Consider the following 23,037-nt stretch of genomic DNA (forward strand, 5'->3'; position numbering starts at 1 on the left):
TCTGACGAGCGTCGATCTGCTTCTAGCTGCCAACAGCGAAGAAAAACCCCAAGGTCCTCCTGTAAACGGAAGGAAAGGCAAGTCCTCTGAATGCAGTGATGCTTTGGGTTTGCTGTGGAGCCTCCAGTTCTTCTGCCTCCTGTCCAGCTCGTGATTAAGGGTGTAACAACACATCAGTTTTAGGTTCAGAAGAGCCAGACCAAACATGATTTTAGCAGTATTTTGGGGTAAAACAAGAATCTAGTTGTTTTTCTTTTTACTAAAAAAAAAAAAAAAAATCTGTAATTTGTTTGGAACGTCCAAGTTTGTGTTTATTTGCCAGAGGTGAGTAGAGTACCCAAAATTGGTATTCAAGTGTGAATTGCACTACTTCAGCATGTTTTCAAGTAAAGGTTAAAACTAACCATCTAAGAAATCACCCAAGTAAGAGTTAAGTATTAAAAAAAAAAAAAATGCCAATCAAGTATTTTGTAACTATCCAAATGATCTGATTTAATATTTTAAAATTATGTCATCAGACAGAAAATGTAAAGTTGTACAGATTCTGGTGATTTAAAGACTTAAATGAAAAAAGTAATACAAACTGATAACCTGATTACAAATTACAGGAAAAATACATTAAATATCGGCTCAGATCATTATAAAACTTTTAGATGGTAAAACAGATATAATAAAATGCGGTGCAGTTTTTTTAATTTAAAAAAAAAAAAATCTGTCATTGGTAGCCAACAAATGTACCAGCTGCAGCGTTTTTACTGTTCTTACCAATCCTTCTCATATCTGCTATGTTGATACTGGTTTGAGCTTCTCAGTCCAGTCTTTATTTTTTCATAAGAAATATACTTTTTCTAACGTGAGATCTTGTTACACCTCTATTCTCGACGTCTACTTACTGTGATTTGTTTTAGTCTTATTAGTTCTGCACAATTCTACTTTTCTTTAACTTTGTTCTGTTTGTACTTCTTAGATTGAACAAATTAATCCCTGTATGTCTTAAGTAACCTGAACAAATAGGAGATATTCAGTATTTGTTTCTGATATTATTACATTTGTTGTGATTTCTAGCTAGCATGCTCACTTCTGCCTTCAATACGTCCTCAAATACCTAACCCACCCTTAATGCTAATGCTGAGTTATTTTACCCAGCTCTAACAATCATTTCTACCTTGAATAACAATTGTTATCAAACATGTGCCCATAATTTTAAAGTATTGAATAAGATTGGAACTCTTTCTGGAGTGCTATCAATTCAAGAACAATGTTTAACTTTTTTTTGCAGCTACAATAATCTGGTAAAAGTACAAAACATCATTAGTATTTTTTGGTTTCCTGCTTTGCTGCAGGAAAACATCATCTAAAAGAGGAAGCAGAATCGTTTAGAATAATAAGAGACAGTTTTCTCAGCTGACCAGCAGATGGCAGCATGCTCACAATCTTTAAACAGTCGCTGCTTTCTGCTCTTTCTCTTTCTTACTCGTGGTGTTTATTTTTTATTTACTTATCCTTTGGCATGTTACAACTCAGTTCTACAGTTTTCCCTCACATAAAATACGAAAAATACTTTTCTCCAAGACAATCTGGGGTTCTCTGTCCTCCAGTGAGTGTGTGTGTATTTCCCATAGAGGTGACATGGGAGGACCAGCAGCGAGGGCTGAATGGCTCTTTGTCTGACGGAGGGTCTCAGCCACACCCCTCCCTCACTGACGCAGGTTGGTGGGTTTGAGAGTGAATGTGTCCTGCTTTAAATGACGTTATGAATCTTAGATAAATAGTGAAAGTGCTTGGATTGTCAGTCATATGATGGTGTCAATAGTCCAGCCAAATCACGCTGAAAAGAATGCAATATCTCAGCAGAATATTGAAGCAGGTTCATCAGTGTGTTGTTTAGCAAAATAAAGAAATGATAGATCAGTAAAACATGCAGGAGCTTCTGCTAAGGGTTACTAGTGTTAGACGTTTTCTTTTGACACACTTTTAAGGAAAACATCGCTGTTATAATTATTAACTTTCAGATTCAGTAACATAATTAAATCTAAAGCATAGGGCTTTATATTTTATCCTTCTAAAGTGCTGTTCTCTGCTGGAGAACAGGGTGTACTGCATGTTATTGCTGTTCATGTACTCATAATGTAAAACAATAGCAACAAACAATTTTTACTGTTCTTACGTGCATGTGCATGTGTGTGTGTGTTTTAGTATTTCTCACCTTGTAAAGCCAGTTTTTCCAACACATAGTATATTATGAAGGTCAACTCCCCCTCATGGGGCCCCCTTTGCAGGCCCCATAGGAAGAAGTCCTGTTCTCATGTTCAGGTCAGAGTTGGGCTTTGGAAATGAATGAAACATTAACGGACATCAATTCAATATCTGTATGTGTGTGCGTGGGTGTGTGTGTTTGTGTGTTTCCACAGTGTGAATAAAACCAACTATTGGCTCCATTTCATAAAATTTATTTAAAGACATATTAGGCATAGCTTTTCTCTTTTGTTCCGGTTTTCCTATGACAATGATAATTATCATAGGAAAATGATATGAAAATGAAATGATAATTTATTTCAGACAGACATATCACCAACAAACATAATAAAGAAGACTTTCATGTTTCTAAGTGTAAATACAATACCTATCAAATTTACATATTTACATATGCTGGATTTGTGTGACATCCTCCTGTCTTGAGGTTCTGTGTATGCTGCATTGTACTTCCAAAGAATCCCATCTTCATTAACCTTTGAACTAAGTCTCTTTTTCCTCTTTGCTAATGTAATGTGTCCTCCAGATTCCATTGAATTTGGTTCTTTATGCTCCCACTGTCTTTTAGATTGTAGAAACATTTTTACCAAAGCAGGAGAATGATGAATGACATCGAAGCTTCTAAAGCTAAAAGGTTTTTAATTAACGTTGTTGCATAAATATACCATTTTATACAATTTGACAGTGTGAAAAACAACATTTGTACCGTTTTAGAAGCTTGACCCCTAAAATGAAATCAAATAAATAATTTTCTTTAGCATTTTTTTTCATGTTCAACAGAGGCCAGTGCTGTCAGCTCACAGAAAAAAAGCATTTTGTGATCAAATGTACCAGCTACCTGGTTGGCTTTGTGTGTGGGGCGTTCTGAATGCTGTACTATCAGCTGAATACTGTCTGTAATATGTAGGTAACTGACTGTTGTGTCCCTAAGTGATATATAAAAAGTCAATCTTTTTATATGTCACATTATTGCCAGTGAATATAATTTGATGATGCTGGCCGTCACAAAGAGATGAAAGCTAATGAGTCACCTGTCTCTGATTGCCTTTTTATTCATGCGCCACTTCGTTAGAAAGGCATTAATCGGGTATTAAAGAACCAAAATGCTAATTTTGTTGGACGGTGGTTTGAAAAATGAGTTGTGATGTGAGCGCTGCTTCAGATCAGGATTGAAGGTTGCGCGGTTAAGGGGTCAGAACGACTCTGAGGGGAAGCGGTCACACATGTGGAGCGTTGCTAGCTCATGTGCTAACGTCCTGCGTGCTAACGGGGTTCCTGTTTTCAGAGTCATGACTGCTGCTAGTGAACTGGAAGGTTCAGTTCAGTTTGTAGAGATAAAAAGTCGGTTCTAGCAGGCTGCAAAGTTATTAATAACGTAAAGGGGAAGAAAAATATGATTATGAATTCCGCATAAATATATCAGCGAGAGAGAGAGTGAAATGCCTTGGAGCAGGAACTTACTGCTGTTGCTTAACATAATTTCTGAAACAAACTGATTGACTTCTGCATGCGTCTGCTTGTCAATGTGTTTACATCTTAACACATACTTCTGCCTTCTACTTTGCTACAAGGTGACATTTTTACCAATTTCACCCTTTTTCCCTTTTTCTTTCTGGTAAGACACCAGCTGAAGGAGTTGGCTGTTTTTTCTTTTTGTGTGCTCGCTGCTCAGTGTCTTTGGTTCCTGCTGTGTTTTTCTTTTCTTTTTTGTTACTTTTCCAGGCTGTCTCTCCCCACAAGAAGCGACATCCACTTCTTCCTTTACTCCTTCTCCTCTCTTTCTCTCTCTCTCTCTCCAGTTTTTGTCAGGTTTGATCCATTAACATCTCTTTCCTGTTTCAGCTCTCCCCCCCCCAGATTTCCTTCCCCTCTTCAGTTTCTAATGACTAAACTCTCGGCCTCTGTCTTAGCCTCTCCCAGTCTTGCACCTTCTTGCTCTGTTTCGATTTCCCACAATGCCCATGGTGGAGTTTGTGTGTTGTTGGAGAATGTGATGATTTTTATTTGTGTCTTCTGTGTTTGCTGTTTTGTCAATGTTGTGTTGTATTGTTGTTGTGTTGTGTTGTGCCCTCCCCCCCTCCACCCCAAACCCCATCTTCCTCCCCGACCCTCCTCCACTTCCCTCTCATTCTAACCCTTCAAACCTGACACATTCAATGATGGCGTCACCCACCCCTCTACAAACACACGCACACGCCCCTTCTTCAACTTGGCACCCCTCCCTTTTTTACCCTTTGTGCATCTTCTTACATCCATGTTCCTCTCCTCTGTCTGTCCATTTTGTGATGTAAACCCAGAAGACACGGACTCACCAAGTTGGACGAACTCAGGTCTGTCCCTTCTTCTTCTGCTGCTTCCTCTTCCTTTCCTGCCCGCCCACCCCTACTCTTCCCCAGATCCCCATCCGCCTCCCCTCATCCCAGCCGTCTACTCTGTCCGCGCTTTGCTTGACTCCATTCTCTTGCACTCTTTTAGTTGTCCTGTAGATGGCGCTTCCAGCTTCTGTCACGTCTGTAACTTTATTTTCTGGGCTCAATGATAGCAAGTGTTTCCAGTGCTGTTTCTTTACAGCAGATACTAGCTGTGTTTCCATTACATATGTGCGCAAATCCTTGTCAATATTCTGCTGATGTCGAAAAAACACAATTTCACATTTGCCAAGTTTCCATTAAATAAGAAATATAATTTAAATCACACTTGAATAAGCTTGCTCAGGCGCTGAGTCATTAGCAATCATGTCAGCGACAAATGTGAATGGTGACATGAGATATATTTATAATTCATCCATCATTTATCAGCCATCAGAGGAGACATCTGCATCTTATCCAGGCGTTTTAGCAACAAGCTCCTTATACATGGGAGTGGCTACGTATGCTGCATTTTGGGTAAATTGTGGTGGCTGATTTTACAAAAGAGCTATGGATTCAACACAACTTTTTATGAGTTGTGTTACACTAAGAGAGCTCTTGTGGAGCCACATTGTCTGAAACCCCCCGCCCCCAAAACCATCATCCTCCAACTACTTCCTGTCGTCTTCTTTGTCATCTTCTCCAGTAGTAACATCTGGCTGTTGACTCATGTGAAATTTGCAAAATACTTCTATTTTGATATGGTTGAAAAACTACCTCATCCTAGCGCAAAAACGTTTTAGCGCGAAAACATTTGTTGAAGAATATTGGTGTGTTTCCATTAAGGTTATTTATTTCCGTCATTTCAGTTTACGCAGTTCTGGGGTTAATGGAAATGCAGCTATTGTTATAAGACCCTGTCCTACCCAGAAACAAAGTTGACAAGCTACTCCTTAGTTATTTGTATATTTTTTGTTTGTATTTTTCCCAGGCATGTTTGTCGGATTAATTAGTAAGATGTCAAAATCTGGAGAAAATCTAAAAAGTTTGGGGAAATTATCTAAAAGCTTCCTGTTCTCTTACACAATTAGGCGGTAGCTTGATGATGGCATTTAAAAACCTTTAAGCTGCTACGATTTTTGTTGTTTATTTTGATGTTGGTCTCAAATTTCTCATGTGAATCATTTGTTCACACATGAGAATCTTTTTACATCTTACAAAGAACTATGAATGCAAAGATTAGCCTTGAGAAATACATTTCATCAGATGAATCAAAACTAACATTGTAATAGCAGTTTAAATGTTTAGCCAAAATGACACAGTTTACTGTATCTAACATTGCAATGCAATGCCGCTTATATATCGCGGTAGACACATGACCAATATATAATACAACCAATGGAAATTTCAATAAGTTCACTGAGCTCTGATTCAGCATTCTACAGGATGTAGGCAGAGGAGAGATTTTAGCTGCTCCACCTCTCTGAACTAAACGAGATTGGTGGCATCTACTAACTCACTCACTCTTTGGTTACCTAGCAACCACTTGCTCATTAACTTAGCTGCTTAAAAATACAAAAACGACGACGTGGAGTGAAAGGAGAAAATGAGTACAACAGCTCAAGAGGAAATTGGATAAAACAGGAAAAGTCACATCATCAGTTTGGGAGTATTTGAAATATTTAAAAGAAAAAAATAAGAAACATTTATCGATCCTGACTGATACAAAACCAATATATTGTGATATGTTTACAGTCAGATTGCCCAGCCCTACTTGGAAATCAGGCAACATCCATCACTGTAAACTAGAGACAAAATTATTTTAAGTTGAGTTCATTACAGTGTTTTAGTGTTAAGTACAGTTAGCGCAGCTAGCATCACTACAACAGCACTTCCTGTCTGTCCTGTGTAGAGAACGTAGATCCTCACATTCACATTAATGAGTCCAGAAAACATGCAAACATTTCCTGATTTAACACTCTTGTGCTCCATTCAGCCTTCCTGTTACCTGCTGAATGTCCAGTCCGCTTTCACACAGCATCAGTCTGAATATAATACAAAAGACGTGTCGATACGTCTACACCCACATGTCCATGCACGGTTCCATTTAGTTTCCAGTGTAGAGTGACCAATCATCCTTATGGCCATCTGCTTTGATGTGGGAGACAGTCCCACACGCAAAGGTTGTGGGTCCAATTCCAGTCTGAACACACAATCCTCTTCTTGCTCCAAAGCAACAGTTCTAATAATATGAAAACACAGCTTTCTTTGGAGTAGGTTCTTTACACCTCTGTGCTAACTATGATTCTTCTTCCCTTGGTAACAACTTTGACACCGAGTGTTGTTAGCGCTTTGGTATGGTGTGTTCACTGACCGTAAAACTTAGGTTTTCTTTGTTGTTGTTTTTATATCCAACCAGTCAACTACAGTCACAGTTATCATCTGTAGTCAGATGGCTTTGTTTCTCTACATCTGTCAGCTGATAAAAGCTAAAAACCTGTTTTGTGGGTTGTGTGAAAAGTGATAGTAAGCACATACTTACTAAACATGATAGAGAATTAAATTAACAGAGAGACGAGTTCCCTTTAATTAGACCTCAATCTCAACGTATCTGTTCTACTTTTTATCTTTCTGTCGGTGTGTATGTGTCTGAATGTTCAGTCTCATTGCTCATGTGCATGGCACAATGTGTGTGTTTGCATTCATCGAATCATGCCATCGGATGATGCAGTGCAGCTGCAGAGACGAAGCCTGCAGTGGGCAGGTGGAGGTGTAGCTGTGCATTTGTTTTCGATCCAGGAATATTTTGGGACTGAACAATTGATGATGGTGTTCTGGTGGGAAGTTTTGTATTGACATTTGTAGTTTGTGGGAGGTTTTTCTGTGAATTTATTCTCCTTAGAAGAATTTTGACCATAAAAACACAAGCAGCAGTATAAATAGGCACATTGGAACAAACGTCAGTTTAAGGATATTGCTGGGTTAAGCTAAATGAGACATTTTTTATGTGTTTGTTAAATTACTCCTGACATATAGAAAGTTTTTTTTTATATCAGAGGAGGAGCAAATATGCAAAATCTTTGTGCAAATGGTTTAAGTTGGAGATTTGCAAATACACGGGAAATAACTAGCAATATTTGTGAAATACTTTAGCATTTTAATATTTTAGTTTGAATATGCTGCAGCTCAGGTGGAACAGGTTGAATGTGTGTGTGAATCCAGTCAACCATTATGCATTTTTTCCATTTTGACTCGTCTCATCACGGCTCACCAGAAGCTTGTCTCTCACCACGACGGAATGACCTTTCACCTGACCCGCCTCCCTCAGAGCAACTTCCTGGCTGACCAGCATGTGTCTCTGTGCTCAGGTATGGACATGGAGGAGAAGACCAGGCAGATGAAACTAAAGTTGAACATGTACAAGCAGGGAGCCAGCGCCGACTCCAGACTGGAACAAGACTACCACAAGGTACAGACACGCCCAGACGCTGGACTCCAGAAAACATCCACTTGGTGTCTGGTTCTCATTCAGCCCAAAGGCCACACAGTGTGCCAAGCACTGGAAGCTGTCGAGCATGATGCTAACCCACTTAGCTACATTCAAACTTGCTCATTGTTTGGTTCATGTCTTATTAGAGCATTTTTGTTTCAGACACAAAAATCTTTTAGTTCCTGTAGATTTCCCCCCCACATATCTCTGAAAGTTGAATAATAAATATTAACCCTTTGAACTTTTTTAAAATATTTTTTCACATTACAGCCACAAACTTTAAAGTATTTTATACAAATTTTTATTGATTGAACACAATATGATACTTTGCATGATCCCACACAAAGGAGTGCATAAATACATATACAGCTCTGGAAACAAAATGAAGAGTCCAATGCTCTTCATTTTAGTACCTCCTGGTTATTCCACCAAATATCGATTTCTGAACTCTTGCTGAGTGTTGGCATTTTTGTTTCTAAGTGAATATGAATTCATTTTCATCGCATTATTTGAGATCTGAAAGCACTGCATCTTTTTTGTTATTTTAACCATTTCTCATTTTCTGCAAATAAATACAAAAGTTTTGCTTGGAATTTCACAGACATGTTGTCAGTAGTCGAAAGAATAAAAGAACGATGTTCATTTTACCTCTAAAAAGTAAAATCAGAGAAACTGATCATTTAAAGTGATCTCTTCATTTTTTCCAGAGCTGCAAATATAATAAATTAAGCATTTATTTGTGATTAATCTCATGATGCCCATAGTTAACTCACAGTTATTTGCACATTTTTTAGCAGGAGGGAAGGTAAAAAATGTTTGGATCTACAAAGCTTGTTGAGACATAACCAAACAATATACATATGGGTAGGCCACACTTTTCAGGTTTTTATTTGTGAGTTTTTTAAGTAATTATTTTTCTTCATTTGTGTTGTTCTGTCACATAAAACCCCAATAAAATTAATTGAATTTTGCGGTTGCAATATGGCAAAATGCAAAGACTTAGGAACGTTATTAATAATTTTTTATGGTACTTGAACAGATTCTTACAGCATATTATTATGTGGATTGCTTTGACTAACATAGGGCAATGTGCTAAATACACACTCCTCCGTCGCTCTGCGCGCGCTAGACTAAACACAAACAAAAACCCTTTGATGTTTAACACATTAGTTTGGAATCAGGGATGGAAAAATAAAAGCTCACACAGCCCAGAGCTTCCTCTTATCATTTTCGGGAATGTGACACCAGCTGTTTCCATAATCAGTTGTTTACCTTTCTGCTCTGAAAAAGGCTCTGAAGACTTTTAGGGAACTTGGCCTGCTGTCTCACTGCGGCCAGGACAAAGATTCTGGCTCTGCTCTCCTTTTATGTCGGTGCTATGAAAGCTACTGAGCTGACAGAAGCTGCATGCTAACGCAAGTCTATAAAAAGCAGATTCAGGTGTGAGTCGTTCTCGTCTGTTGACTATTTGCTTTCCTAGAGCTCCCATTGACAGAACAATGTTCTTCCTGCTAGTAAGCTGGACTCAATTGGGCAACAGGGCAGTAACGGTAACACTCAGCTCAGCCGCCCTTACAGTAAACAGACCCTGAACAACATAAACACAGCTTGATTCAAACCGGCTGCGTGTCATTCCAGACCAGCTTCCAAGGAAGCCGCGGCGTAATCAAAGCATTCTCTATTAGCCAATTAATGGCAGCTGGTTTTGATGTACCATTTTATTGGATAGAAAGAAAACAGTAATTCTATAAACCTCGTGTACATGTCATTAGAAGGAATTGAGAAATATTGCCGGTAACAGGGTCCACTTGACTGGTTTGTAAACAAAAAGAAATATTTAATGTATCCCAAAACATTCTGTCGCTCTAGGAAACCACGAATTAGTACATTTTCTTTTTGTCTCTTGTTAGTTTAGATTGTGCTTACTCAGATTGTGAAAAAGTTAAATCTGCACTTTTTCAAAAACCTGACTCTGACCTAGTGTATGAAAAGGTTTCTTCAACCTTGCTGCTGTCTATTTATAGCTCACACAGAACGCTGAGCTGAACGTCTGCTGCTGGGAGCGAGAAGCGTAGTGCAAATAAGTATGTTCTAAACTTTCAAATTGCAAGGCTGCTACACTTTTCAGTGTTCTCCCTGGAACACAAACTTTGTATTTTCTTACTATTTCTAATGACAATAAAAACAAACAGGCGGGAGATTCACACCGCTGATTGATTATAACAGGACAAAACAACACATCGAAATCAACCTGTAAATCAATACGTTGTTAAACAAATACTCATGTATGAAATACTTTCAACAAAACAGAAAATATTATTTTTCCATTGTATCTTTTTAGCTACTTCCCTTTTCTAAATGCAAGAGAAAATAGAAATATTTTTGTGACTTTCGTCAAAGTAGGAAGTTTACAGTTGCTGTATTTCAGGTGATGATGACGTGGCTTCATAAGCTTGTGATAGGTCCATTTGAGTTAAATGGAGGCACGTCTCACACACGCCGTACTTCTGCCGTGTGTGATCGAGTGGATGACGATGAAAAACTCAATAAAAATCAGCCAGAATATCAAGGGAAAGACATGTGTCAAGCCAGTTTCCACCTTCATATTCCAGGACAAAACCAAAAGATCTTGTGAAGATGCTGTGTGAATAGAGAGAGGCTCATCATCCGCATTAGAATTGGTTCCTACTTGGTCAAGAGCCTCTCAGAGAGAAAGAAGTCATTACTCCAAAAGCCAGATTCCTGATTGTAAAAGCTCTTCAGGACAAAGACCCTGTGCTTTCTTCATGATGTGATGAAACTAAAATGGAAATACGTAGATACAATGATTACTCTTATGTTTGGGGAAAGAAAAGGGTGAGAGCACCATCCTCATCCCAACAGGTAACAGCAGAGCCTATTTTTGATGTCTTTATTTTTGGTGAGTACATCGCGATGAAAGGAACATTATGAAAAACATTGAAGTAACATTTCAATACGTAAAGCTTGGGCACAGATGGGAGTAATTCACCGCTTCCATCAGGAGAAATGAACCAAATTACTGCGAGGAGTTTGTTGAAACTGAATAACTTGGCCAAAAATTCTGCAAAACGCAGAATAAATGTATGTAAACTTCTGATTTTGAAGAAAGTTTTTGAAATTCCCTATAACTATTGAAGCATTTAGCAAAGAGAAACAGTTTTGGTGATTCTAACTGACCTGAAACAGGAACAGTTCAGTGATTCAGTTAGTAGAAATGACTGGTTTACACTGCCAAGCATATTTGTATTCATTGTACATGTTTATTTATTAGACGTGTGCTGCATCATACTGAGTTTATTTTATCTCTCCACCTCAGTGGTCAGTAGGCGGAGCTAACAGCTGTAGACAAGCTGATTGGTGTAGCTGACAACTTAAATGTTAAGTTTTGTTTGAGCTACTGTTTGAAATGACTCCATGATTGACTGTAAATATGAACTAACTAAATATTTACCTAAATGACTCTGTTTTAACATATAACAGACTCATTGTTTGTGTTAAATTACTGGCACTTTCCAATCATAATCTTTCTTTTTTTTTTGCTAATGCTAGTCTGTCGTTTGCAAATGTTCGCCAAATGCCTTGCTTTAATGAAATACCTTTTATGATCTGTTTTCCTTTGTGTGCAGCACTCAGGCAGAGACCCGCGGGGCTCTGACAACTTGTCAGCCAAGTCATCGGACAGCGATGTGAGCGACGTGTCCGCTGTGTCGAGAACCAGCAGCGCCTCTCGGTTCAGCAGCACGAGCTACATATCTGTCCAATCAGAACGGCCGCAGGGAAACCGCAAGATCCGGTAAGCTCACGTCCGCGTTAGCAAGACGAAATCACTGTCCTGCTTTTATACAAGGGTATAAATGATTACTCTCGATGTAATCATCGAGATTACATGATTACTCTTATGAAAAACTCAATAAAAATCAGCCAGAATATCAAGGGAAAGACATGTGTCAAGCCAGTTTCCACCTTCATACTCCAGAACAAAACCAAAAGATCTTGTGAAGATGCTGTGTGAATAGAGAGAGGCTCATCATCCGTATTAGAATCGGATGATGTTAAGTTAAGTTGTTAATCGGGAATGGGAAAGTTTTTGGGGTTTTTTTCCTGTTGAACCTATTTGAACCCAAAAAGAGAAATTGACTCTTTTATACAGCGTTTATTCGTAATTCTGTGTTTTTAGGACACAAGAATCAAACTTCTTGAACTTTGCTTAGTCATGCTGTGGCGCAGTCTCTGACCCAAAAGTGTTACGAAATTACACCAAATCTTTTAATCTTGTCTCAAGTGCGACTGAAACCAAATTCATTTGCATGGTGTTTTGCTCTAAGCTTGCTCTTCCTTTTTTTCTTTTTCTTCTTCTTCAATCATTTTGCTTATTTCATTGCACTGCATCTCTGGATCTCTTGTTGTTTTTATGTTGTTCATGCTTTCTTTGATTTTCTTTCTGCTTTGCATGTGCTGTTGCCTTCGCATCTGTCTCCGTTTTCAGCCAGTTGCAATCGAGAAGGCGTTCACGAGAAGTGGATGAGCAGTTAGGAGAGGTGCAGGAGGAAGATGAGGCTGGAGACAGGGGAAGAGAGGAAAGAGTCAGGCAGGGTGAGAGAAAAGAGTCAGGCAGTAAGATAGACAGAAACCAGGAGCTTCTGGAGGATTTGATGGATAAAGAAGAGGACTTTCACCAAAGGAGTGCCTCAGACACTAACCTCAGGTAATACATGTGCAGTGGCCTAGTTAAAGATAGCTACTAACTTTAGTAAGCACCTGCAGCCCCTCTGGCCTACTAACGTCTCCATGTTCCTATAACTGTACAGTGCTGCTCTCCACCCGTTACCCAACATGGTGACTGTGGCCCTGATATCCCTACTAATACTTTCAAAGTGGAGCAATGCCACTTGATAGAGAAAATGTGTGGCAAAGAAAGGAAGAAACAAATTCCCTTCCTGAAATCTTTGTTTCAGCAAGAGTATAAGTTATATAGGTTGCATTCACACCAGTCCTGTTTACTTTGCTTTAATCAGACTCTAGTTTGTTTGATTGGAAGGTCAGGTTGGTTTGGGGAGGTGTGAACGCACAATCAAACTCTGATGCGGACCTAAAAAATCTAGGTCTCAGTTCGGTTGAAGTGAACTCTGGTGCGGTTCAAGCCAAGAAGACCAGAGACCGCTCCGAAAGCAGGAAGTTTTTTTTGCGCATTCTGGGTAAATACAACTAAAACAAGTCTATTCATTACCACCTATGTTTTTTGGCACCTCTAGTACGAATGTGGTTATAAAAATAAATATCAAATAAATGGATCAATTGTTGCTGTAGCATGATCCCATTAAAAAAAAAAAAACCCATCAATTTAAACATATTATAAGAATAATTGTTTGAAGCAAACAGTGAACGTATCTCTCATATTAACTGTATGCCATGGTTAAATTGGAAATTATGTATTACTAATATGTTTCTTAATACTCAGATCATTAAATGTTAAATATCCAATCAGTAAAGAGTGAATCCTAAATTAAAAAATAGTTTTGTTTTCCTTGAATAAAACAAACACTGTTTGTTTCTCCCCTCTGTGTAAATGTACTTAATGGTCGGATCTTTTTTTCTTGAACTTCGTGACCTGAGATTACGAACCTAAACACTGTTAACACATCTTCACTAGGAGTGCCAATAAATGTGACCATCACCGTATGATAGGATGGTTTATTATCTAAGTGTCAGGTGATGAGTTTATGGAGAGCAGATGGTAACATAGCAACTGGAGATGGGATCTGTGTCACTGAAAACAATCACGGTAAATAACAGGCAACAGAGAAGACCCACATAAAGAAAACACAAAACCTGGCAACAATAAACACCTACAAGACAAAAACAGCAAAGCTACTGATCCTTTAATTACTTTAATTAGTTATTTTATCTTAAAGTTTCTCAAATGTCATTCTTGAAACCAGTATTTATTTCTTTATTTTTTAGTACCTCATATAGTTCACTTTTGCTAGGCAACACGTAAACGGCCTCAAATTATAATTCTAATTTTTGGTGGAAAAACGTGACGGACTTATTGCACTTTCACCTGGAACACGTGCAGAACCGAACAAAGCTATCGCTTTCATTTCAAACTGGTGCACAGAGATTAGGTTGTAACATGCTGAAATGAAATTTAAATTGGCACCGTTTTAGCGCGGCCACGAGAGAGAGAGAGAGAGAGAGGCGATGTCTTCGGTTGCGAACGCTTTCAGAATAGCAATTGTGAAAAGTATGTCAGGAGGAAACGGATTCCGAATCCCAGAGCAGAAGAAAAGCTTAGCTTGCGCCGCTAATAAGACGCTTCACCATCAAATTAAATTCACAGCAGGATCCAGGTTACTGCCTCACTCTCCGATATTAGAGCTGCCCCCTTGGTAGGCAGAGAAATCGCGCTGGGATTAATGCCATGTGCAGTTAACGTTACAGCAGGGCGTACAGTCGCTTCAATGAGCAAAACCGAAAGCATCTGCAGATGTGTAGATTGTTTCTGGATGTTGTTTTTTTTAGCGCTTCAGCAGGATGATTTGGTTTGCAGATTGAAGCAAAGAATATGAAGACTTGCTGTTCGTGCTACTCTGTGTTTCAATGTCGCATCCATGTGTTGTCTGTCAGACTGCATTCATCACTTGATGTTTGTCTCTCTGCACCTTTTCTGCTCAGACTCACTCAACACGCCATGAACGGTTTACGTTAAAATGTTACTGAATGGATTCACTTTCAGAGAAGGAACTGGTTCTGACCTGATGACTCGTTCCACTGTGTGGTTGGTTTTTCCATGACAGCTGCCGGTGTGCCTACAGCGCCTCGCCAAAGTACTCCTACCCGTTAGACCTTTTCACATTTTGACACGTTGCAATTATTTTATGTGACATAAGCACAAAGCAGACCGTTATTTTGAAGTAAAAGAAAAAAGGGTCAGTGGTTTCCTGACATGTATTTTTGTATTCAGCCCTCCTCAGTCGAGGCTGCAGATCTGCTTTCACTGCTGCAAGCCTTTAGAAGTCTGTCTCTTCCAGATGAAATTATTCCAATTCTTCACAAAATAGCTGAGATTCAACCAGACTGGATTGAGTGTGAACTGCATTTTTCATGTCTTACCACTGACTCCCAATTAGATTTGTGTCTGAACTTTGACTGGGTCAGTGACCCTTTACAAATGTGGGCAAAACTTTGTCAATATCCCGCTAATGTTAAAAAAAAACAAAAAACAATTTCTATTTAATAGGAAACACGATTAAAATCACACATGAGTAATTTGTTTATCCAAAAAGTCAATAGAAAACATGCAGCTCTGTCATCTGCCAACCACTTCCTGTTGTCGTCTTCTTCGTGGTTTGAGCCAGTGGCAGCATCCAATTAGAATAGAATAGAATTCAACTTTATTGTCATTGCACTGTCACAAGTACAAGCAACGAGATGTAGTTTGCATCTATCCAGAAGTGCTCTACGAGATATAAATATTTATTTACAGATGTACAAGACTATGTATGTATGGACTATAAGGGGTTATAGCAAGAGATATAGATATTGTGTATAAATATAAATATGGGAGCTATTGTTGATCATGTGACTCGTGTGATGCGAAAAGAGTGTTTCCTTGCCGTTTTGTGGAACAAACTAATTTTGATACGGTCAAAAAAACACCTCATCAACTTTTTATCAAAAAACAAGAGCTTTTTAAAAAATTTCCATGGTTCCATTAAGCAGATTTATTGTAAATGTAAAGTTGCGCAGTTATAGGGTCAATGGAAATGCAGCTAATGTCACACCTAAATAGGCTTACTTTCCTTAGGTCAATATTCTGCTGAAAGTCAACTTCCACCTCAGTCTCCACTCTTTTGCATCTTCTAACAGGTTTTCTTCTAAGGTTGTCTTATATTTAGCTTCATGTATATTTCCATTCACTCTGATTAGCTTCTGTGTTTCTGCTGATGGAAAACATTCCCACAGCCTGCTGCTGGCCAGGATCACCGGCCTTGTCAGTTTTCAGTATCATGTATGTAGGTCACTTGGATGTGAATGGACTCCTTTTAGGTAACTTCTGATTGGATCGCTGTGGATTTTATTTAGGGGCATCTAATAAAGAGGTTTGCATAAAAATGCACACCACACCTTTCAGATTTTCCAGACTGCGACCTTTACATCACGAAGAAGCCAAATAAAACCCGTTTAGAACCGCGAGTGTCACATGACTTTTTGAAAAAGACAAGTTATAATTTTAGACGAACTTGATGTCATTTTTAAAGAAACACAATTTTATTTGTAGTTTTAGGATTAAAAACACACAAAGATGCAATTGTGCAAAAAGAGGATGGAGTTATTTTCTTCTGTGGGACAGATTATGATGTAAAAAATAAATAAATAAATAAATAAAAAGCACACAGATTCCAACGTGATGACAAGAAAATCAGATCTGAAATAATTTCTCCGGAACTTTTAGTTTCATGCTTCATGACCTGCTATAAGAGTTATACAGCACTGAATGCTTCTGGGTTGAGACAAAAAGATTTATTCTCTGACTAAAACTTGGCTAAAACACATACACATTGATCATCATTCAGCCCAAAATGATGATCAACTTTCATCAACCAAAAACCTTGTTTTGGTTCAGAGGAATCATAGGAAACATAGAATGAATACCAGTGTCTGTTTTATTATTTCATTTTCTTAAAAATAATGCATGTTGATAATTACGTTTACCCTTCTCAACAATCATATCAACATCTTTATTGATATTTCAGTGGTCAAACTTGTTTTATAATTACTAGCCACTTGTTGCAAGGAAAGCCTCGTCCATTTCAGTCGAATCTTTAACTTCCTGCACGGATCCTCAATCAGAACAAACATGTTTGTAAAAAAAAAAGAAAAATAATTTCAGCCTAAATATCCCAGTATGAATAATTCTGGTCTTCACTGAATCTAACTCGTCACATACATCTACAGACCACCCTGAGCTCACCTCTGTGGACATCCTGCTGTTTTCATGCTCAGCAGTTTGCTTCGCTGTTTTGATACGACTCTTTGATACTTTTGCTCGTACCACGAGCTTTAACTTTTGTTCCGGCTAATTTCACGCAGATAAAACATAAATATCCTGCTCCTGTGTTCCCAGCTTTAGAAGCAGGGAACACTTTGAAAGCTAGTAGCCGGGTCAAAATAATAATAATTTTTTTTTAAATTGAAAAGCAATCACATGACATCCCAACGTGAAGCTAGCTTAGCGCTCTGCTGCCAGTGTCGAGGAAAAACCAGAAAAGCTCAGTCAGGTGGCGTAAAGATTGCCACAAGCTAGACTCTACATTTACTGATGACTCATAATTTGTGTATTAAGGTCACGTTGTGCGTCTTTTGCACATTAAACACGCCTGTTCTCTGTAATCAACTCTATTTGTTTTCAGACCAAGAGCTCTTCTTCCCCTGTAGAGAGAAACTAATGTGCGCCTGACGCTTCAAGCTAATGCCGTTTTCACTGTTTTTAAGGACTAATGAATTGTCCCAGAAGCAGTTTTAAACCACATGTAAAATCCTAGCATTTCTTAGATTTAATAGATCATCTTAATAGTAATTTGTCTCTTATCTGAGGTAAAGAGGATGACTGCTTTTGGCTGTTTGGAACGACAAAAAAATCATGACAGACTTGCATTTTATGAGTCCAAAGGTGTTTAGAAAAACATAAATAAATGCCTTCCACAAATCACTTATTGTTGTTCACAGGACAAAAATAAATAAATCACCTGCAAAAAGTTATCTTCAAACTGATATTTTTCTAATACAATTTTCATCTTTACATCTTAGAGCGAGATTTTCTAATGTGGGATTATTCATATTTATGTACAGCAGGCCGGTCTGACCGTAGAGAACAGAAATCATATGGCCACGCTTTGTTTGGCCGGGGAACATCTTGGCCTGGTGAGCAATCTGCATGATGAGGCACACACCGTTCTCTGGTGCCACAGTCCCACTTTTCTACGCAGACACACTTATACAGCGTGTGTGTGTGTGTGTCTGTGTGTGTGAGACTCTGGGCCGGAACCTGTTAGGAGACGGGTGAGACAGTAAAGAGACGAGGTTCTGCTGGAGCGGGCCATTCTGTTTACTCAGGCGTCAAGTCCAGAGTAACATCATGCATCAGTAATCTGGATGTTTACCAGTACTGTAATCTGTGTGTCTTTACTGTGAATTTTACTTTTGATGCATTAAAGGGAAGATTTTAAAAAAGTTTTTATACTTTAGCAATTTTTCGCATTTTGTCGTCTTGCAGCAAAAACTTTGATCATTTGTACTTTATTTGGAAAAAGATAGGACATAATTGTGAGTTGGTTTTCACAAACTATTTTTAAATAAAATCTGAAAAGTGTGGCTTGAATACCTATTTTTCCCCTTTACTCTAACAACTCTAAATTAGATTTGAATTGATCAATTCCCTTTCGAAGTTATCTGATTAGGTTGACCAGAATCTAAAGCAATCTCGTTTTAAATTTACGAAGAAATGCTAAACAGATTATTTAAAAACAGAGAGTACGGTCCAAAATGTTTTAGCCCAGATGAAAAAAAGACTAACATTGCACATGACTCTTAAAGGGGCAGTATTATGTAAAATTGACTTTTTTGAGCTTTACATCATAACGTTATTCCATTATCAAAAATTATACTTGGAGTGTTGCTTGGACTCTTTAAGAAATTCTTTCTGCTCATACAAGCTGCTTCTCAGTCCAACACTGGTAAAAATGTCGTTAAAGGCTTAGTAGAGGAGCCATGTTGTGATGACTTTCTGAAGGCGGAGTTTCCAAAAGTTTTTAAAGAAACAGAGGCCCAATTTCAAGGCAAAGTCAATTTTGATATATGTAACATTTTTATAACAACTGACGGTAACAGCATTTTTATTATGCTATAAAATAGCGTTATGTGCCCAGAAATTACACAATACTGCCCCTTTAACATATCATCCCCCTAATGGAACATGGTGGTGGCAGCATCATGCTGTAGGGATTCATTCATCAAGGACTGAGAAGCTGGTCAGAGTTGAATTAATGGAGCAATCCTGCAATAAAACGTGCAAAAGAAATGAGACGGAGGATAATAATAATAATGTCATAAAAATATCACACACTTCAAGTTTCTGCTAGTTAAAAAAATCACAGAATGCACTAGCTGGCGCTGGTCAATGAAATTAAACATCAATAAAATACATCAAAACTTGTGGGTGAATGCTTTTCTTCTGCACTGTATTTGATAAATGAAAGAGGCAGCATTATAACTGTCATGTTTGTGAAGCAGCACATTTTTATGTTTGAAGCTTCACTCCCACAATTCCCAATAAATGTTTGAAACCTGACAGAACCAAAACTGGTAGTGGAAGCATCGAATAAAACCATCGGTAGCACTGTGTGAGATGCTTTCAACAACACATTAGGTAATAAAAACAAGTAGAGTTTTATACTTAAAAAGATAGAATAAAATAGTAAACATTTCAATCGCACTGAGATCACTTTGCAAATATCCAGTGGATTTTTGAATCACTCAAACCAGCGAGGAGTTTAACCTTATAAACTTTATCGTATAGAAACCTCGACATCACGAGGCCTGATGTTTAAAAAACCACCGTCAGAAACGGGTAATAAAATCACTTCCTAGATGTTCAACAGCATGTCTCTCCATAAATTGTCTCCATAATCCCGTTACGTGACGGAGGTCAGTAATTAATTAATGAACGGTACCCTAGGGGAGTTACATGGACCTCATCCTATTAAGAGCACATGATCCAGAATGTAATTTGTCTCTTAAAGATAATTTCACTGGCAGAGCTAAAATAAGACTTTAATTTGGACTCTGGCCTACATTATTCCAAACGACAAGAGCAGCAAAATAGTTCAGCTGAGGAAAGGCAACTTGTCTTCTGTGCTCAGTGTTCGCTTTTCGGCCGCGATAGGTACGTTGTTCTACGTAAAAACAAAAGCATTGCGATTAAACCTGCCGATTCATTCATTTTGCAATAGACTTGCACTTTCAGATTCAGGTTTGGAAGCAGGAGACTCAGTCGTAGTTGGTTTTTTATTGCATGTAGTCAGTGGAATGTGCAACAGAGTCTCCTAAAATCCTTAACTATCCTGTAAGTCATGAATCTCTATACCTGAACTCTGTCCTTCTCTTCTTCTCACCCCACTCCTTGTCCCATCCTCCGCCCTTCCCACCTCCATCCTCTCCTCCCTTCGCCTCCCCTCACCTGTCCTTCCACATCTCCTCGTCTGTCCTCCGTTCTCCTGTCCCTCCTTCTTTTGTCTTCGCCTTTACCTCCTCCCCCCCCCGTTGCCGTGTCAATGGCGGTGGCTGACAGTGACTTTGCATCCAAAATGAAAAACAGGCAGATGGGCACATCCGGTGGGGTGAACATGACCAAGAGCACAAGCATCAGCGGTGACATGTGCAACCTGGAGAAGACGGACGGCAGTCAGTCGGACACGGCGGTCAGCACGGTAGGCACCGACGACAAGAAGAGGCGCTCCAGCATTGGTGCCAAAATGCAGGCCATGGTTGGCATGTCACGCAAGAGCCGGAGCACCTCGCAGCTCAGCCAAACAGGTAGGGAGCTCACTTCCACTAACCTTCCTGTCCGGTCGTACTGCATTCTGTTTGCTTATTTGTGTGTCTTGTCTGTGATGAATCTTATTTACTCCTTTCTAAGTTCTTTTGTTTCCTCCACTTTTTCAATCCCAGGGCTTTGGTGCCATTAAGAACCGTAACGTCTAACCACTCCATGTTTTACTTTCAAGGTTTCTCTCTTCCCTTCTAGGTGAATGTTGTCCTGGATGCGGTTCTCTTATTTTACAATGATAATCCTCTGATTTATTGAGCCTCTGCAGATCTGCTTTCCCTCTCCTTTCTTCAGTGTTTTTTACTCTTTCCTAATAAAACCGCTTGTTGCTTTTCTTTCTTTTTAGCGCTTCTTTTTTGGGGGGGTGGGGAGGATTTTCAATGTTCAATAGTGGAAAACATTTTGTAGTGCAACATGTGACTATATGCAGATTGTTGGTTCTTAGTTTCCATGTACATTTATGGATATGGGTGCTTAGATTTTTCTACAGAAATGCACGTTTTCTTAATCGGAATAGATGCAATGCCTTTTCTCTTCTTTTTTGCATGTCTGTTTTTAAAGGCCTTCAGCAATAATTTACAATAAATCAGTTACACCACCGGATGCTCCACTGAGGTTGACGTAAAGTCTCGCAGGTGGCGCGCAGGGATCTTTCTTAGTATTTATGCAGCTCATCTCCCGATGTGATTGCTGCGAAGAGCTAATTCCTCTCCACCGTGACAAGATTTTTGACAATTACTTCTACACAGTGGCGCATTTTATCCAGATTTACCGGAAAAGCATGATAGACGGATGGCGAGACAACTGTGTGCTCTCTGCACACAGTCGCCGTCCTTCCTGAGCTGTCCTCAGGAAGGACGGCTCATCCTTCCTGAGCTGTCTCACTCAGGAAGGATGAGCGAGACAGCGAGGCGCTGCGCTCACGTGGCACGGCGCTGTTCCCCGTCTCATGAAGTAAACGGCACACAGCCTCTGTGGGCAAGCAACTTGGTAATCTCGTCGGTTTTATTGTAGCGGTTTTCAAGTTTTCAAGCGCGTTGTTTCCGACGAGCGGCGAAGAGACAGTGGAGGCTTTTGTTGTCGCCTGCTAACGGTACAGCAGCGGTCACCAGCAGGGCTCTGACGTTTGTGTGGCCAATACTTTTTATGAGGAGCTTTCAGATCCAACAAAACCGCACGTGGACACATTCTCCTCTCCCTGCAATATGAATCTCCCAGAGCTATCAATATTTCACTGGGTTCCTTCTCGGCGCACAGGACGGAGAGAGCGCATCTCAGTCCCTCAGAGTGACTGAGATCAGTTTTAACAGGAACATGTCCAGGTTGCCCTTCGCCCTACTTGTTCTGAATGGCTCGGCTTCCGCTTCATTGGTCCTTCAAAACATGGTGGATTTTTTTTATTTTTTCCCCCAGCAGTGTTTGCCGGTGAGGTTTGAGCAGTTCAGTGAGGCAGCATAAATCCAGCTTTCTCATACACAACTTAGTTTAATGGACGTGGTTCCCGGTGATCACCTGGAACAGCGAGTACACGTTTTGAAGCTCTGGACTGTCTTTTTGATTTGCTTAGTTTTTTTTTTTTTATTTCAGCTTTTTGTGAAAAAAACAACAACCTTGGGTTTGATGCTGATAGCAAATTTCTTGTTTGAAGCAGATAAAGCACATATTTATACATTTTAGGGTCATCTCCATCAGATACCAAAATTCGTTTCAATCGTTTTTGAATGATCTGTACCAAAGTTCTTAGTATTCCATTGAAACGATCCCCAGATTTCCCATAACGCTGCAAGCTACAGAGAATGGCTGAATGTGTCAGAATCTCTGATTGGACTAAACTCCCTCGTGGCGCTATTGGCCACATTTTATATGAAAATATATTTCTTTGTGTCTGAACTATTTAAACATCATCAGCTTCCAAAACTAATGGTCAAAGTTATTCTATGCCAAAAGTGTTTTTGATTGTTTTTCTGTTGCCTAAATCATCTTTTGGAGAGGGGGGGGGATTTTGCCAATGTTTTAGGAAGATGATGACATGGAAAATAAAAACAGAACATGCAAGTAGTTTATCCAGCACTTGTGAACTTTGCAGTTTAGGTACTTTCTTTAAAAAAAAAAAAGAGAGAAAATACCTAGCAGTTGTAAGACAAAATTGATCACAGAACAGGTCGAGGAACCTGTCACTCTGCCATATCAAGTTGTTGGAATATTTATGTTACATAGATGACACGATGCTACCTGACAGCTGGATAAAAAAGGTTAGCTGATGTTGTTCGGTGGTTGACAGTTTGGATGACTGACCTCATGGCCTGCTGGACAGAATC

General features: G+C 39.1%; 1 protein-coding gene across 48 annotated transcripts in view; it reads left to right on the forward strand.

The window, feature by feature from the left end:
* Positions 1 to 23,037, forward strand: part of rims2 (regulating synaptic membrane exocytosis 2) — a 157,397-nt gene that overhangs the window by 117,167 nt on the left and 17,193 nt on the right. For 30 of the 48 annotated variants that reach the window (XM_023330850.1, XM_023330855.1, XM_023330840.1 and 27 more), the window contains 4 exons: positions 4,551 to 4,583; positions 7,970 to 8,070; positions 11,739 to 11,905; positions 20,462 to 20,706. The exons of 12 other annotated variants lie outside the window; for them this stretch is intronic. In XM_023330850.1, the coding sequence (XP_023186618.1) occupies positions 4,551 to 4,583; positions 7,970 to 8,070; positions 11,739 to 11,905; positions 20,462 to 20,706 (546 nt within the window). Of the gene's footprint in view, positions 1 to 4,550; positions 4,584 to 7,969; positions 8,071 to 11,738; positions 11,906 to 12,598; positions 12,818 to 20,461; positions 20,707 to 23,037 lie in introns of all 48 variants that reach the window. 6 more of the 48 variants (XM_023330845.1, XM_023330838.1, XM_023330871.1 and 3 more) reach the window with 3 other exon arrangements.

Source organism: Xiphophorus maculatus, chromosome 3 (genome assembly GCF_002775205.1).
Source record: "Xiphophorus maculatus strain JP 163 A chromosome 3, X_maculatus-5.0-male, whole genome shotgun sequence".
Classification (NCBI taxonomy): Eukaryota; Metazoa; Chordata; class Actinopteri; order Cyprinodontiformes; family Poeciliidae; genus Xiphophorus; species Xiphophorus maculatus.